We start from the raw sequence: 13,311 nt of genomic DNA, 5'->3' as shown, positions 1-13,311 counted from the left end.
CTCCCTACAGCCTCTCTGGACAGCCTCTTCCACTGCTCTGTAATCCACACATTAAAAAGTTTTTCCTCGTGTTCAGATGGAACATCCCACGTTCCATTTTGTGCCCATTGCCCCTTGTTCTCTCACTGGGAACCACTGAATGAAGACTGGCCACACCCATTTGACTCTTCCATTGTGCATTTATAAGCAGCAATAAGATTGCCCCTCAGTCTTCTCAGTGCTGAGGAGTCCCAGGTCTCTTATCCTCTCCTCACGTGAGCGACGCTCCGTGTGCAAACATATGAACGCAAAGTGCAGCCCCCCGTGTGCAGACACATGAATGCTGTGCTGCTGGGCGGAGTGCTGTGGTGGCACAAGGACTGCGGTGACATCACTGAGCAACAGGCTGTGATGCCACCGAGCTTTGGGCGCTGGCAGGGCCTGGCCCGGTCACTCTCGTGCCTGGACTCCTGCCGAGCGAGTGTGTGCGGCTTGGAGGTGGAGCGAGGATTTTGCTTGTGTGTTGGGCTGTGCTTTGGGGACTGCTGGCAGCTGCTCTCAGTGCCCATCCGTACAGCCCTCACCTGTAATTCCCTGGCCTGCCTGGCTCAGGCAGCCGGGGCCCCACGGGGTGCACGTGCAGCAGCACAGGTGAGCTGGGTGGGGACACGTCCCCCAGGATGGCCACGGGGTGAGCTTTGGGATGGGGGAGCTGCCAGGGCCAGGGGTGCAGTCTGACCCTGTGAGGATGTGGGGCATGGGGCAGCACAGGTGCGGGGTCTGGAGGGTTTCCTGCTGAGGAGCAGGACGTTTCTTCTGTCTGTCTCTGGGACAGGGAATGACCATGGCCTCTCTCCCTCTTGCAGTGCGCAACTTTCACTGCTGAGGCGCTGGTGAGGGAGAGCGACTCATCTTCACTCCCCATCAGGCCACAGCGTGAAGACCATGGCAGCAGAGGAGGCGTGGACGTGTCCCATCTGCCGTGACGTGCGAAAGGACATTGCCTATGCAGTACCGTGCCGTCACGAGTTCTGCCTCGGCTGCATCCTGCGGTGGGCCAAGCAGAAAGAGACCTGCCCGCTCTGCAGGAGGATAATGACAGTTGTTAAGGTTGCTGAGTGGGACAAGGACAACGACCTGGATTTCATCATCTGTCCCCCAGCATCACCAGTACCTGCCTGCTTCCAGGCAGGCATCACCCGCATCTACAGCCACCAGCATGATGCGCCATCCCCTCCACACTTTCTGCTGCTGCCAGAGGAGCAGGAGGCTGTGGAGGAAGTGGAGAGACCTATGGTGGGCGGTCTCCTGATGGAGGTCTGGGCAGCCCTGTTCAGGCAGCACCGGGAGATGCTCGACCCTGTGCTGCCATGGCTGCGCCAGGAGCTGCAAAACATCTTTGGGACACAGTGGCGGGAGGCAATGGCAGCAGAGAGCCTCATCCTGAACGCCCTGTGTCACATCGGGCTGCACAGCGAGGCCCTGATCCAGCTCCTGCGGCCTGCCCTGGGGGACAGAGCGGAGACGCTCATCCAGGGCCTTGTGGACGCCCTCGTGAGCCAGTGGGGCGAGGAGGCCCACGGGCAGCGGGGCCTCCAGGGCGTCCACGTGTCCGGAGGGCAGGAGGAGGGCCCTGCAGCCAGGGGGCAGGAGGACAGCGTGGTGGCCGCCCCTGGCCCCGCAGTCTCCCCACCAGGGACTGTTACATCAATGTCCGGACCGAACGGCATGACAGAGAGTGCCAACAGAGAGGAGCAGCCCAGCACATCAGAAGCTGTCTTCCGTGGGGATCTCAGTCACATGCCTGCTGCGCACATTCCTATGGAACAGGAGGAGCCCCACGAGGAGACGGAGCAGGCGGCAGCATCAGGCCCCTCTGCCGACGGAAGCAGCCCCTCCGCTCCTGGCCACTCGCCTGCGGGGGCCCGGCGGCCCCGTAAGAGGAGGGCTGGCAGTGACCCAGACCCACAGCAGCCCTGCAAGAAGCCACCCCCTCGGAAGCACTAGCAGGGATTGCACTTCTCCTTAATCAAAAAAATAAAGTGGAAAAAAAAAAGATGACACAGAGCCTCAGGGTTTTACGGGTTGGAAGGGACCTCTACAGAGATTGTCACGTTCAATCCCACCCTTGTCTGAAAACAGGTTTCCCGCTGTAGGTTTCCCAGGCAAGTTCTGAATATGTCCAGGGAAGGAGACATCACTCCCTACAGCCTCTCTGGACAGCCTCTTCCACTGCTCTGTAATCCACACATTAAAAAGTTTTTCCTCGTGTTCAGATGGAACATCCCACGTTCCATTTTGTGCCCATTGCCCCTTGTTCTCTCACTGGGAACCACTGAATGAAGACTGGCCACACCCATTTGACTCTTCCATTGTGCATTTATAAGCAGCAATAAGATTGCCCCTCAGTCTTCTCAGTGCTGAGGAGTCCCAGGTCTCTTATCCTCTCCTCACGTGAGCGACGCTCCGTGTGCAAACATATGAACGCAAAGTGCAGCCCCCCGTGTGCAGACACATGAATGCTGTGCTGCTGGGCGGAGTGCTGTGGTGGCACAAGGACTGCGGTGACATCACTGAGCAACAGGCTGTGATGCCACCGAGCTTTGGGCGCTGGCAGGGCCTGGCCCGGTCACTCTCGTGCCTGGACTCCTGCCGAGCGAGTGTGTGCGGCTTGGAGGTGGAGCGAGGATTTTGCTTGTGTGTTGGGCTGTGCTTTGGGGACTGCTGGCAGCTGCTCTCAGTGCCCATCCGTACAGCCCTCACCTGTAATTCCCTGGCCTGCCTGGCTCAGGCAGCCGGGGCCCCACGGGGTGCACGTGCAGCAGCACAGGTGAGCTGGGTGGGGACACGTCCCCCAGGGTGGCCACGGGGTGAGCTTTGGGATGGGGGAGCTGCCAGGGCCAGGGGTGCAGTCTGACCCTGTGAGGATGTGGGGCATGGGGCAGCACAGGTGCGGGGTCTGGAGGGTTTCCTGCTGAGGAGCAGGACGTTTCTTCTGTCTGTCTCTGGGACAGGGAATGACCATGGCCTCTCTCCCTCTTGCAGTGCGCAACTTTCACTGCTGAGGCGCTGGTGAGGGAGAGCGACTCATCTTCACTCCCCATCAGGCCACAGCGTGAAGACCATGGCAGCAGAGGAGGCGTGGACGTGTCCCATCTGCCGTGACGTGCGAAAGGACATTGCCTATGCAGTACCGTGCCGTCACGAGTTCTGCCTCGGCTGCATCCTGCGGTGGGCCAAGCAGAAAGAGACCTGCCCGCTCTGCAGGAGGATAATGACAGTTGTTAAGGTTGCTGAGTGGGACAAGGACAACGACCTGGATTTCATCATCTGTCCCCCAGCATCACCAGTACCTGCCTGCTTCCAGGCAGGCATCACCCGCATCTACAGCCACCAGCATGATGCGCCATCCCCTCCACACTTTCTGCTGCTGCCAGAGGAGCAGGAGGCTGTGGAGGAAGTGGAGAGACCTATGGTGGGCGGTCTCCTGATGGAGGTCTGGGCAGCCCTGTTCAGGCAGCACCGGGAGATGCTCGACCCTGTGCTGCCATGGCTGCGCCAGGAGCTGCAAAACATCTTTGGGACACAGTGGCGGGAGGCAATGGCAGCAGAGAGCCTCATCCTGAACGCCCTGTGTCACATCGGGCTGCACAGCGAGGCCCTGATCCAGCTCCTGCGGCCTGCCCTGGGGGACAGAGCGGAGACGCTCATCCAGGGCCTTGTGGACGCCCTCGTGAGCCAGTGGGGCGAGGAGGCCCACGGGCAGCGGGGCCTCCAGGGCGTCCATGTGTCCGGAGGGCAAGAGGAGGGCCCTGCAGCCAGGGGGCAGGAGGACAGCGTGGTGGCCGCCCCTAGCCCCGCAGTCTCCCCACCAGGGACTGTTACATCAATGTCCGGACCGAACGGCATGACAGAGAGTGCCAACAGAGAGGAGCAGCCCAGCACATCAGAAGCTGTCTTCCGTGGGGATCTCAGTCACATGCCTGCTGCGCACATTCCTGTGGAACAGGAGGAACCCCACGAGGAGACGGAGCAGGCGGCAGCATCAGGCCCCTCTGCCGACGGGAGCAGCCCCTCCGCTCCTGGCCACTCGCCTGCGGGGGCCCGGCGGCCCCGTAAGAGGAGGGCTGGCAGTGACCCGGACTCACAGCAGCCCTGCAAGAAGCCACCCCCTCGGAAGCACTAGTGGGGATTACACTTGTCTTTAATTAAAAAATATTGCAATAAAAAATTACACAGAACTACAGAATTTTATGTGTTGCAGGGGACCCCTGGAGATCATCAAGTCCAACTCCCTCCTAAAGCTGTTTACAGAAGCTTACACCGCAAAGTGTTCAAGCCGGTTATGAATACTTTCCTGCGAAGGAGACTCCTCAGTCTCTCTATGCAGCCTGAGTTCTATGTTCAATAACCATCAAAGCAAATAGCTTTCCCTCATGTTCAGATGGAACTTCCTCTGTTCTAGTTTGCATCCATTGGTCCTTTTTTTGTCACTAGGGACTGCTGAAAAGAGCCTTGCCACATCCAGTTAATTTCCACTCAGTAGATATTTACAAGCATTGATAGACTTCCCTCAGTCTTTTCTTCTCCAGGTTGAACAGCCCCAGGTCTCTCAGCCTTTCCTCAAAAGGGAGATGCCCCAAGCCCTTAATCATTTTTGTGGCCTTCTGCTGGTCTCTTTCAAGAGGTTCTCTGTCGGTCTAGAACAGAGGAGCCCAGAATCATACACAGTACACCAGATGTGGCCTCTCCAGGGCAGAATAGAGGGGGAGGATCTCCTCTCTCGATCTCCTGCCCATACTCTTTTTAGTGTATTCTAGTATACAATCAGCCTTCTTGGCCACAAGGGCACAGTGCTGGCTCATGGCCAACCTTTTGTCCACAAGGACATCCAGGTCCTTCTCCATAGAGCTTCTTTCCAGCAGGTCAGCCCTTAAATAATGTATGCAATTATTCCTCCCCAGGTGTAGGACTTCACACTTCCCCTCGTTGAATCTCATAAGGTTCCTCTCCATCCAACTTTCCAGACTTATTTTTCCACAAAGTCTCGATTTTATTAAGAGCAGAGCGGGAGCTCTCAGTGCTGCTTTCTCCCCTTCCACCAATCTGTCACCAGCATATCATCATATTTATACAAGTTATTTTGTCCCTAAGGATCAAAGATCACTTAAATGGTATGAGTTCACTGAGGAGAGGTGCTGAATAGATTAACGATGAACACTCTACAAAAACAAGGAAAAAAAGCAGATGTTAGAAGTACTCTTAAACCTATTCTAATGTAATTTAAATGGGCGTATTTGGACTAGGAACTGGGTTTTAAGGTGTTCAAAGCACACACAGGAAATACATGTGGATACCCATTACCCTATGATCGTTTTGTAGTGTAATGTGACAGCTTTATATCAATGACAGTAAACCTTCAAACAATAATTAAGAAAAAGAAGCACACAGATTTAAGAGACTCAAAGATTTAAGAACACTCAAAGTAGGTGTCAGTTCTGGAATTGTCTCTGTTAAACAGACATACTCTGGTCTGTAGAAATTTCTAGGAAAAAAGTAGAGAAGATGAACAAACGTGAGGCAATCGGTCTTTATATGGAAATGAACAAAAATAAGTGATTGTTGGTCAGATTCTGATGTGTTTACTCATACTTATTTTCTATACTCATTACTCATACATTATGTGATTACTCATTCTCTCCATGTAAAGTCTGATTAAATAGCAGAATTCAGCATGAGGGCATCAAAGCTGGTTCTGAAAAACAAAACTGTGTGAAAGATACTCAAATTGCCAGTAAGGAAGCTGTACTCCAACAAATACTGAGCATCTTCTTATCCCATTGACTTCTTCCCGTGCATAGGAGCTGGCAACCTACCAGAAGTAGCTAACACAGGGTCAGGTAATACCTAATAAACATAGTACTTTATCTTTCAGAAGTACCATTTCGTTTATCTCAATGGAATGAACTTTTGGCAGACTTCCATTTCCTATTCCAGCAAATCAGCCGTCGCAGAAAAAAAAGATGAAACCAAGATGAAAAAATCGTGCAAATCATTATCAACCTACCAAAGTTCTCCACACATACTGAGAATCACTGCTTTCACTACTTACTTTTTCAGATCAGAAATTTTAAAAGGAACAACTGCTAGCAAATGAGGGGAAAAAAAAAAATGAGGCAGGGAATAGAAAGATGGTATTAGTGTAGTACACTCCTTGTTTAACTAATTATGGAGAAGTAATGCTTTTAGTACATTCCAGACCAGATGGTAGCAAACTGTCATGAAAAGCAGATTAAAACAAATTTCCTCAGAAAGACAGTGGTTGAATTTAATACAAAAGCAGTTTGTGCAAATTGCTTTGCTATCCAAATAAAACAGAACTAATTTAAATCATTCAACTTTATCCCAAAAGCTACAAATGTTATGGATACTAATCTTTAAGACTGAACTTATCTAACTTAGAAAGGGAGATTCATGTGGGAAAGATACTTTTCATTTACTTTTATAGACAAGGGAATTTGCTCATATAAAATGTAAAGACAAAACTAAGTGGGCTTAGCTAGCAAGAAATCCACAATGCATTTACTGACTAAAAACTAAAAGTTCTACCCCAAAAAGATGTACAGAAATCACAATTCCTTGTTTTGACTGCTATTCTCTTTTTACTGCCTTTTTAATCCTGTTCCTGTTGAGAAGCATGGAAGATAGGGAGGGAGCTGGGTTCTCTTACGTCTTGCACATCGTAAGTTCAGTTTCTTATTAGGGCTTTTGCTTACCTCCCATTTTGATGTTTCTGGGCAACGGATCAGAGCTTAGCTGAAATGTACTATGCTTCTTTCAGAGTACTAGAAGAGGATAAAAAGGATAAAATCATTGCCAACATTTTTAAATTACTCTCCATGTGCTGGAGATTGCATGATGCTTTCCTCAAAGGATTTTTCTATTTCCTACTGTGTTGAAGCACAGAAAAAAACTAATGGGATATGACAGGATACATGATTTGAAAGGCAGGATTAAGCCCATATGAATGCCATCTGCACTTGGTACTAAATCTGGATGAGTAACATCACGGCAGAGAAAAACTGAGGATCTTGGAGGCTAGCTTAAGTGACAAACACGGGAAAGATTTCATTGTGAATGTTGCTTTCAAGGTACAAAAAGGGATGTTCATTCTTGGTAAAATACTTCTGCTGGATACTTCCCATAACACTATTTCCCTTCATGTTATTCTTCAAGATGTTTCTGCCCAGATGCTCAGTTATCTTAGCACAAAATACTGTTCCCACTTTCTACTCCAGTCTACCATTTTCAGCTACTGCTACTTCTTTTCTAATGTTGGAAAAATTGCATAGATCTGTGTACCCTGCCTGTGCTTCCCTCTTCTTTAATATACATCCACATGGTTCTTATACATTCAATTAATAAATACTTTAGTGTCCAATTTTATAAAAAGCTTTTTCCTATTTAAATTTTATATTGAGAAAAAATACTGCACAGTTTTATTTCTTTTGAAAATTATATACTAATTCCTGGGCAAACGAGGTGAAGTAGGAAAAGTTGAAGTAGAATATATGCTCCTTTAAGGCAATGTGGTCAAGGACAGTTTCAATGGAGAAAAAAGAAAAACAGTAGTAAGGAAAGGATAATGCCATAAATAAGACCACATAAGAGCACAGATTTGACTAACAAATGAGAAGGGAGGCAGTGAATAGAACCAAACCTGGTTAGTCACACTGATTGCTGAAAAAGTATGTGGGCAAGTGCTTATTCCAGCAGTGTTGCCTTATGGAGGAAATCCTAAATTGGGATGATAAGAAAAAAGGAAGATAGAAAACTCAAACACATTTAGACACAGATCTCATAAAGTAAATACAGAGATAATGATAGTAGGTAAACCTTGGGGTCACAGTGACTGATGGGCTATCAGGAAACTGTAGGTGCTACTTCCAGGAAGATCAACCTGTGCTTTGAAACCCTAGACACACGACTAGCAGGAGTGAAGTAGATACTGCCACACACACTGAAAGAATACGCAGAGGAAGAGAAGCAGGGTAAACAAAGCAGAGGCTGACAGAAAAGGGTTTTAAAGGGGCCAGTCATTGTGCTTCTCTGGATTCATTACTGGATTAACCTGCAAAGAGGAAAGCAGCAGCCATAGCCCTCAGCCTAGGCTGAGACCCTGTGTCTTCAGCTGGGTTCCAGGGGCTGGGAACAATGAGACATGGGTTGCTGGAGGAGGCATCTGCATCTAACAACCCTTAACAGGGCAAATATTTTTCTCATCTCGGAAATAAAAAAATAAAATGTTCTGAAACATTTTTAATCAAGCCAAGAAAAATGCTCTGTTTGGATTTCACGTCATGCTTATCTATAGGCATATCTTCAATACATCCCAGAGAGGGATAAGATTACAGAATACAAAACATTTCCTGGCCTGAGATGCCCTGACCGCCTTTCTTTTTTGTGTTTATACTTGAATCTTTTCTTTTTCTATGTTTGTTTTTGGATTTCTAGCTATCTTTGTCGTAGACCATTTAGAAAACTCAAAATTAACTAATTTGTTTATTGGATAAACTACCACTTGCTTGACAAGAACTGGCAAGTAGTTTTGAAAGGAAACCGTAGAAATGCATTTTTCAAGAAATTAATTACTCTTCTGAAAAACATCCCTCAATGCTACCCAGAAGTTGCAGTCCCAGTACCAGGACCTGAGCTTTTTATAATCAAAAATACAAGATCTGGATCCCAATCCTACTTCCTTTACCATGAAGGGTGATAATAATCCAGGTTCTGGAAATCCTTTAAAGAAAACTATATTCAAAATTATGCTCATTATATATAAATGCTTTACAACAGTTATGAGAAAGACATATCCACCAGCGAATGATAAACACAACTCTAGAGCTCTTGTTAAAAAAAAAAAAAAAAATCAAGCCTTCATTTTTTGTCTTTCCTCAGCTACCTTCTCAAAATTACGAACATTGTACCAAAAGAAAATGCACACCTCAGAGAGAGCACAGAGAAAGACAGAGAAAGCTGTAATGCGATCACGGGAAAATTGTCAGAGGCAGACATTAAAATGACTGTAGAAACCAACAGCTTGCAGAGATGTTATGGAAACATCATTTGAAATAATGAAAAATATAATTTACCACACTTTTAAAATGTGCCACAGAAGAAAAGAAACAATAATGTCTCTCAAATGGAAGGATCTGATCTCACACCCAGAGATGCTAAAGAGAAATTCCCGTTGCCTTCATCACAGAGGAACACACAGCATAAATCAAATACATGATAACGATTCTCTGGAAAGTGAGGTAGTCATCCCTGATGAAAGTGGACCTACTATCTAGCTGCATCATTGTCACACCAAGAAATTCACTGAGATTAAGTTATCTAAACCTTAAAAAAGATTAATTCAATATTACCCTGATATATATCCCAGGTGAATGTACTTTTGAGAAGATCTATATCAGCTTATGTTGAGAGATGGCATTTATCCTCGTAAATTTAAGGGATGACGGATAGGTATATTATGCATTAACAGTGCAGTATGAGCATGTTATGACAAGTAATCTTGCCAGCAAAGAATAATGCCTTATCTAGTGCCAGAATCTTACACCAAATGAGCTGGATAGACAACAGAATTATTGAAAAGGACAAAAAGTCTGTCAGTGCAAACGCTGACCACATACAAACCCCTGGACTAAACTGCTGAGACTGGACCTAATACTGAAAGACATCATGCATCTGACACAGCGTTGTGGTTTAACCCAGCAGGTGGCTGAGCACCACACAGTCATTCACTCCCCCACTTTCACATCAGATGGGGAAGAGAATCAAGAAGAAGAAAGTAGAACTTGTGGTTGAGATAAAAGTATTTACTAATACAGAGAAAAGGGAAAAGATAATAATTATGACAAAGGCATATATATGTATATTACACACATATATATAAATGTATATATAACAATTGATGCACAAGCAATTGCTTACCACCCCCTGACTGATGGCCAGCTAGCCCCAGAGCAGCAGAAGAGAGCAAGATGAACTCCTACCCCTTCAAAACTCCTTCCATATTATGTCATATGATATGGAATATCTTTTTGGTTAATTTATGTCAGCTATCCTAATTCTGTTCCCTCCCAGCTCCTTGGCCCCTTCACTGTGAGTAGCCTTGGCTCTGTACAACTCTCTTTAGCAGGAAACTATAAACATTGTTGTATTATCAACATTGTTTTTCTCCTAGAATCAAAACACAGCATCATACCGGACACTTTGAAGAAAACAATTCCTTCCCTATTGAAACTAAGACACACTGCTACCATATACTACTATGGGATTAGAGAAGTTTGCTGTGTCAGAAAAACAATAGACCCAGCTCCCTCTGCCTGAATAACACTGCTGACGTCATGTCTGATTTCAGTGGAGTCACTAGATAATTTCATTTAACTAGAGCACAATTAGTCCATCAGCAGGGTTTTGAAACATGGACAATTGTCAGAGGAAGTAGGAAAGGAAGAAAAGAGGAGTCTCCGGGACCTTATCCAAACCTTTTGGAGTTGATGACAGTCTGTCAGACATGCAGAGAATCAGTCACTAACCCTGAAGAACAGCCATTTAAAAATCTCCTTTAACTCCAAGCACTTGGATGAAGAAATTAACATGGAAAGGAATGTGTGAGAAGATAACTCATGCACAAAGTGACAGGAATGATGAAAATAAACAATTCCACCATGAGCGCAGTGAAGACACTGCTGCTGCAATCATGAATAAAAACAAAGCCCCATCAGCACAATCTGAAAGCCTGCTTGTACAGCACCAGCACAGGTGGTCACAAATAAGGTATAATAGCATCATGCTGTTTTTAACTCCCTCAGGCAAGGTCTTGTATAGCAGATGGCCCATCCTTTTGTTGTTTTGTTGCTGTTGGTTTTTTTTCATCTTAACGCATCACTTGATCTGCTTAACACTGACCTCACTGTGGGGAAAAAAAAAAAAAAAAAAAAAAAAAAAAAAGCATTGTACAAAATTATCTCTACCTTAGAGCACTTTGAGCATGTTGTGAAATGAGGCAGCTACAAAGACTAACATAACCTAGCACATGCAGGTTATTTAAAGTGCTAATCACGCCTTTGCTGCAAAGCTGGGGTTGTCATATAATTATAGAGATAAGCAGAAGGCAGAGAAAAAAAAGATGTAAAGGATGCATTGACCACCTAAAAGTGACTGAGTCCAGAAACAGAGAAAAGATGTTTTGTGAGATGTGGTGTAAAAGCATAGTCAGAAAATTCCCAATAAAACATCAAGATAACAGTGATGTGGAAATCAGTTATATAAAAGTAGCTATATGTGAAGCATAAGGGAGTCACAGGTTGAGTTTGGTTTGTGAGACAGTGAGAAAGATAAAGGTGACCTAAATTGATACAGGCTTATATGCAAGTGCAAACACTTCTCAAAATCACTATATTGTCTTCTCCAGGATATGGTTTGTGCCCAAAGATTCCCGATGCAACAGGCTGTTCCTGAACCTTTTCATGATTTGCAAACTTCTGTTGAACAAAGCCTTTCATCTCCTTCCTAACACCGAAGAGCATTAGCCTAGACCCTGGAGGCCACCACTATTCCTACAAACCGTATGCTGGTCCAACACAGTTAGCTCCATTATCCAGATGCTTCCCATTTCTTTAAGCAGAATCATAGGACCAGTCAGCTGATACTTTAATTAAGAACAGGACATTGTGGTGCCTATAATTCTATAAACATAATTCATGATTAAGACATTTCTCCCTCTTTTTTTTTTTTTTTTCCTATTATCATGCTCAGTAAGTGGTGTCTGAAATAGTGTATCTGCACAATGAAAAGTTTACAGCTGAAGAAGTAAAACAAAGCATACTTACACTGTTCAGCCACCAAATAATACAGAACAAACTTAGCCCATACTGCTATAACTAAAGGACCACAAAACATGAGGCAGTTTAGATGTTTTTAAACTGTTTTATAGCAAAGCTTCTCTAGTTTGCTGTCCAGTTTGCAGTGTAACAGTTTAACCCCAGCTGTTTATCTACTGCTTGTGTATAGATGTTCATATTACTGGCTTTGTGCCTGCCTGTGATAATGGGGCTTTGTGGTTACAAATGGAGACCTGAGCCAGCTCATGTTGTTACACATTCTCTACTCCCATTAATCTCTCTGAGATTCTTGGGTGAAGGTAGGGGAAGATAGAAGATAGATTATGAAAGAAGGAAATGTACAGCACAGTCCAGGACACCATCAGCTCCACAGAAGAAAGGCCCAAATAGCCACAAGAAAATTAGCAGAAAGAAATGCACTTAGACAACAAAGGCTCTCATGGAATGGAAGTGTATTTTAAACACTGCACAATATGTGGAAAAGGAAAAGGATCATCAGCCAGGTTCCTCCAGGAAACTATTTGAAAATAAACGGCCGAATGATTGACAGGCCATGACAGAGAGACAAGGTGCGTAGGATGGCAGGTCAAGGGAGGAGCATTTTCATGCCAGGGTACAGACAGCAAAGCTGATGGGTTCACAATCTTGTTTTAAACTCTGCTTTAAAGGGTAAAAACAGAAAAGAAAAAAAAAATTATAATCGTAGAATTGTTTGAGTTGAAAGAGACCATTAAATGCCATCTAGTCCAACTTCCCTGCAATGAACAGGGATACCCACAGCTTGATCAGGTTGCTCAGAGCCCCATCCAGATTGATCTTGAATGTCTCCAGAGACAGGGCATCCATCACCACTCTGGGCAACTCATTCCAGTCCTTCACTACCCATATTGTAAAAAAACATTTTTCTTATGTCCAATCTAAATCTCTTCTCTTTTGATTTGAAACCATTTCCCTCTGTCTTATCACAACAGATCCTGCTGAAATGTCTGTCCCCTTCTTTCTTATAGCCTCCTTTAGATACTGAAAGGCCTGTATCAGGTCTTGCCAGAGCCTTCTCCAGGCTTAACAGCCCCATCTCTCTCAGCCTGTCCTTGTAGGGGAGGTATTATCACCTCCAATTGTTGGTTCACTTTGTCACCCAAGGAGAGCTGTTGTCCAGTTGAACCACTACATTTATGTCAAGAGCCAGTGGCAACTTCACAAGATAGACCAACTTGACTCATGCCAGAAGAAAAACAAGCAAACAAACAAATAAACAAACAAAAATCAGAGAATCTGTCTCCTGATCATTACTGCAGAGCATTACTGAGTAGTTCTAACTTCACAGTAAATATTAATCACTCCTTTGATCTAGGCTTTAATCACTTATACCACAAATACTCTCAGTGACTCCATCATGACTAACTAGGCCTGTTTTTCC

The 13,311-nt window shown here is 45.7% G+C and overlaps 3 protein-coding genes across 3 annotated transcripts in view; 2 read left to right on the top strand and 1 right to left on the bottom strand.

Moving 5' to 3' along the window:
- Nucleotides 1-13,311, bottom strand: part of ST8SIA1 (ST8 alpha-N-acetyl-neuraminide alpha-2,8-sialyltransferase 1) — a 143,506-nt gene that overhangs the window by 38,690 nt on the left and 91,505 nt on the right. The window lies entirely within an intron of this gene.
- Nucleotides 263-2,393, top strand: LOC146545381 (E3 ubiquitin-protein ligase Topors-like). The gene is made up of 2 exons (XM_085231701.1): nucleotides 263-630; nucleotides 846-2,393. The coding sequence occupies exon 2, from the start codon at nucleotides 925-927 to the stop codon at nucleotides 1,984-1,986; it is 1,062 nt and encodes a 353-aa protein (XP_085087827.1). The 5' UTR covers nucleotides 263-630; nucleotides 846-924; the 3' UTR covers nucleotides 1,987-2,393.
- Nucleotides 2,442-4,165, top strand: LOC146545380 (E3 ubiquitin-protein ligase Topors-like). The gene is made up of 2 exons (XM_085231688.1): nucleotides 2,442-2,809; nucleotides 3,025-4,165. The coding sequence occupies exon 2, from the start codon at nucleotides 3,104-3,106 to the stop codon at nucleotides 4,163-4,165; it is 1,062 nt and encodes a 353-aa protein (XP_085087814.1). The 5' UTR covers nucleotides 2,442-2,809; nucleotides 3,025-3,103.

Source organism: Meleagris gallopavo, chromosome 1 (genome assembly GCF_905368555.1).
Source record: "Meleagris gallopavo chromosome 1, MGAL_WU_HG_1.1, whole genome shotgun sequence".
NCBI lineage: Eukaryota > Metazoa > Chordata > Aves > Galliformes > Phasianidae > Meleagris > Meleagris gallopavo.
Note: the sequence above shows the minus strand (reverse complement) of the source record. Positions and strands in the feature narration are given on the sequence as shown.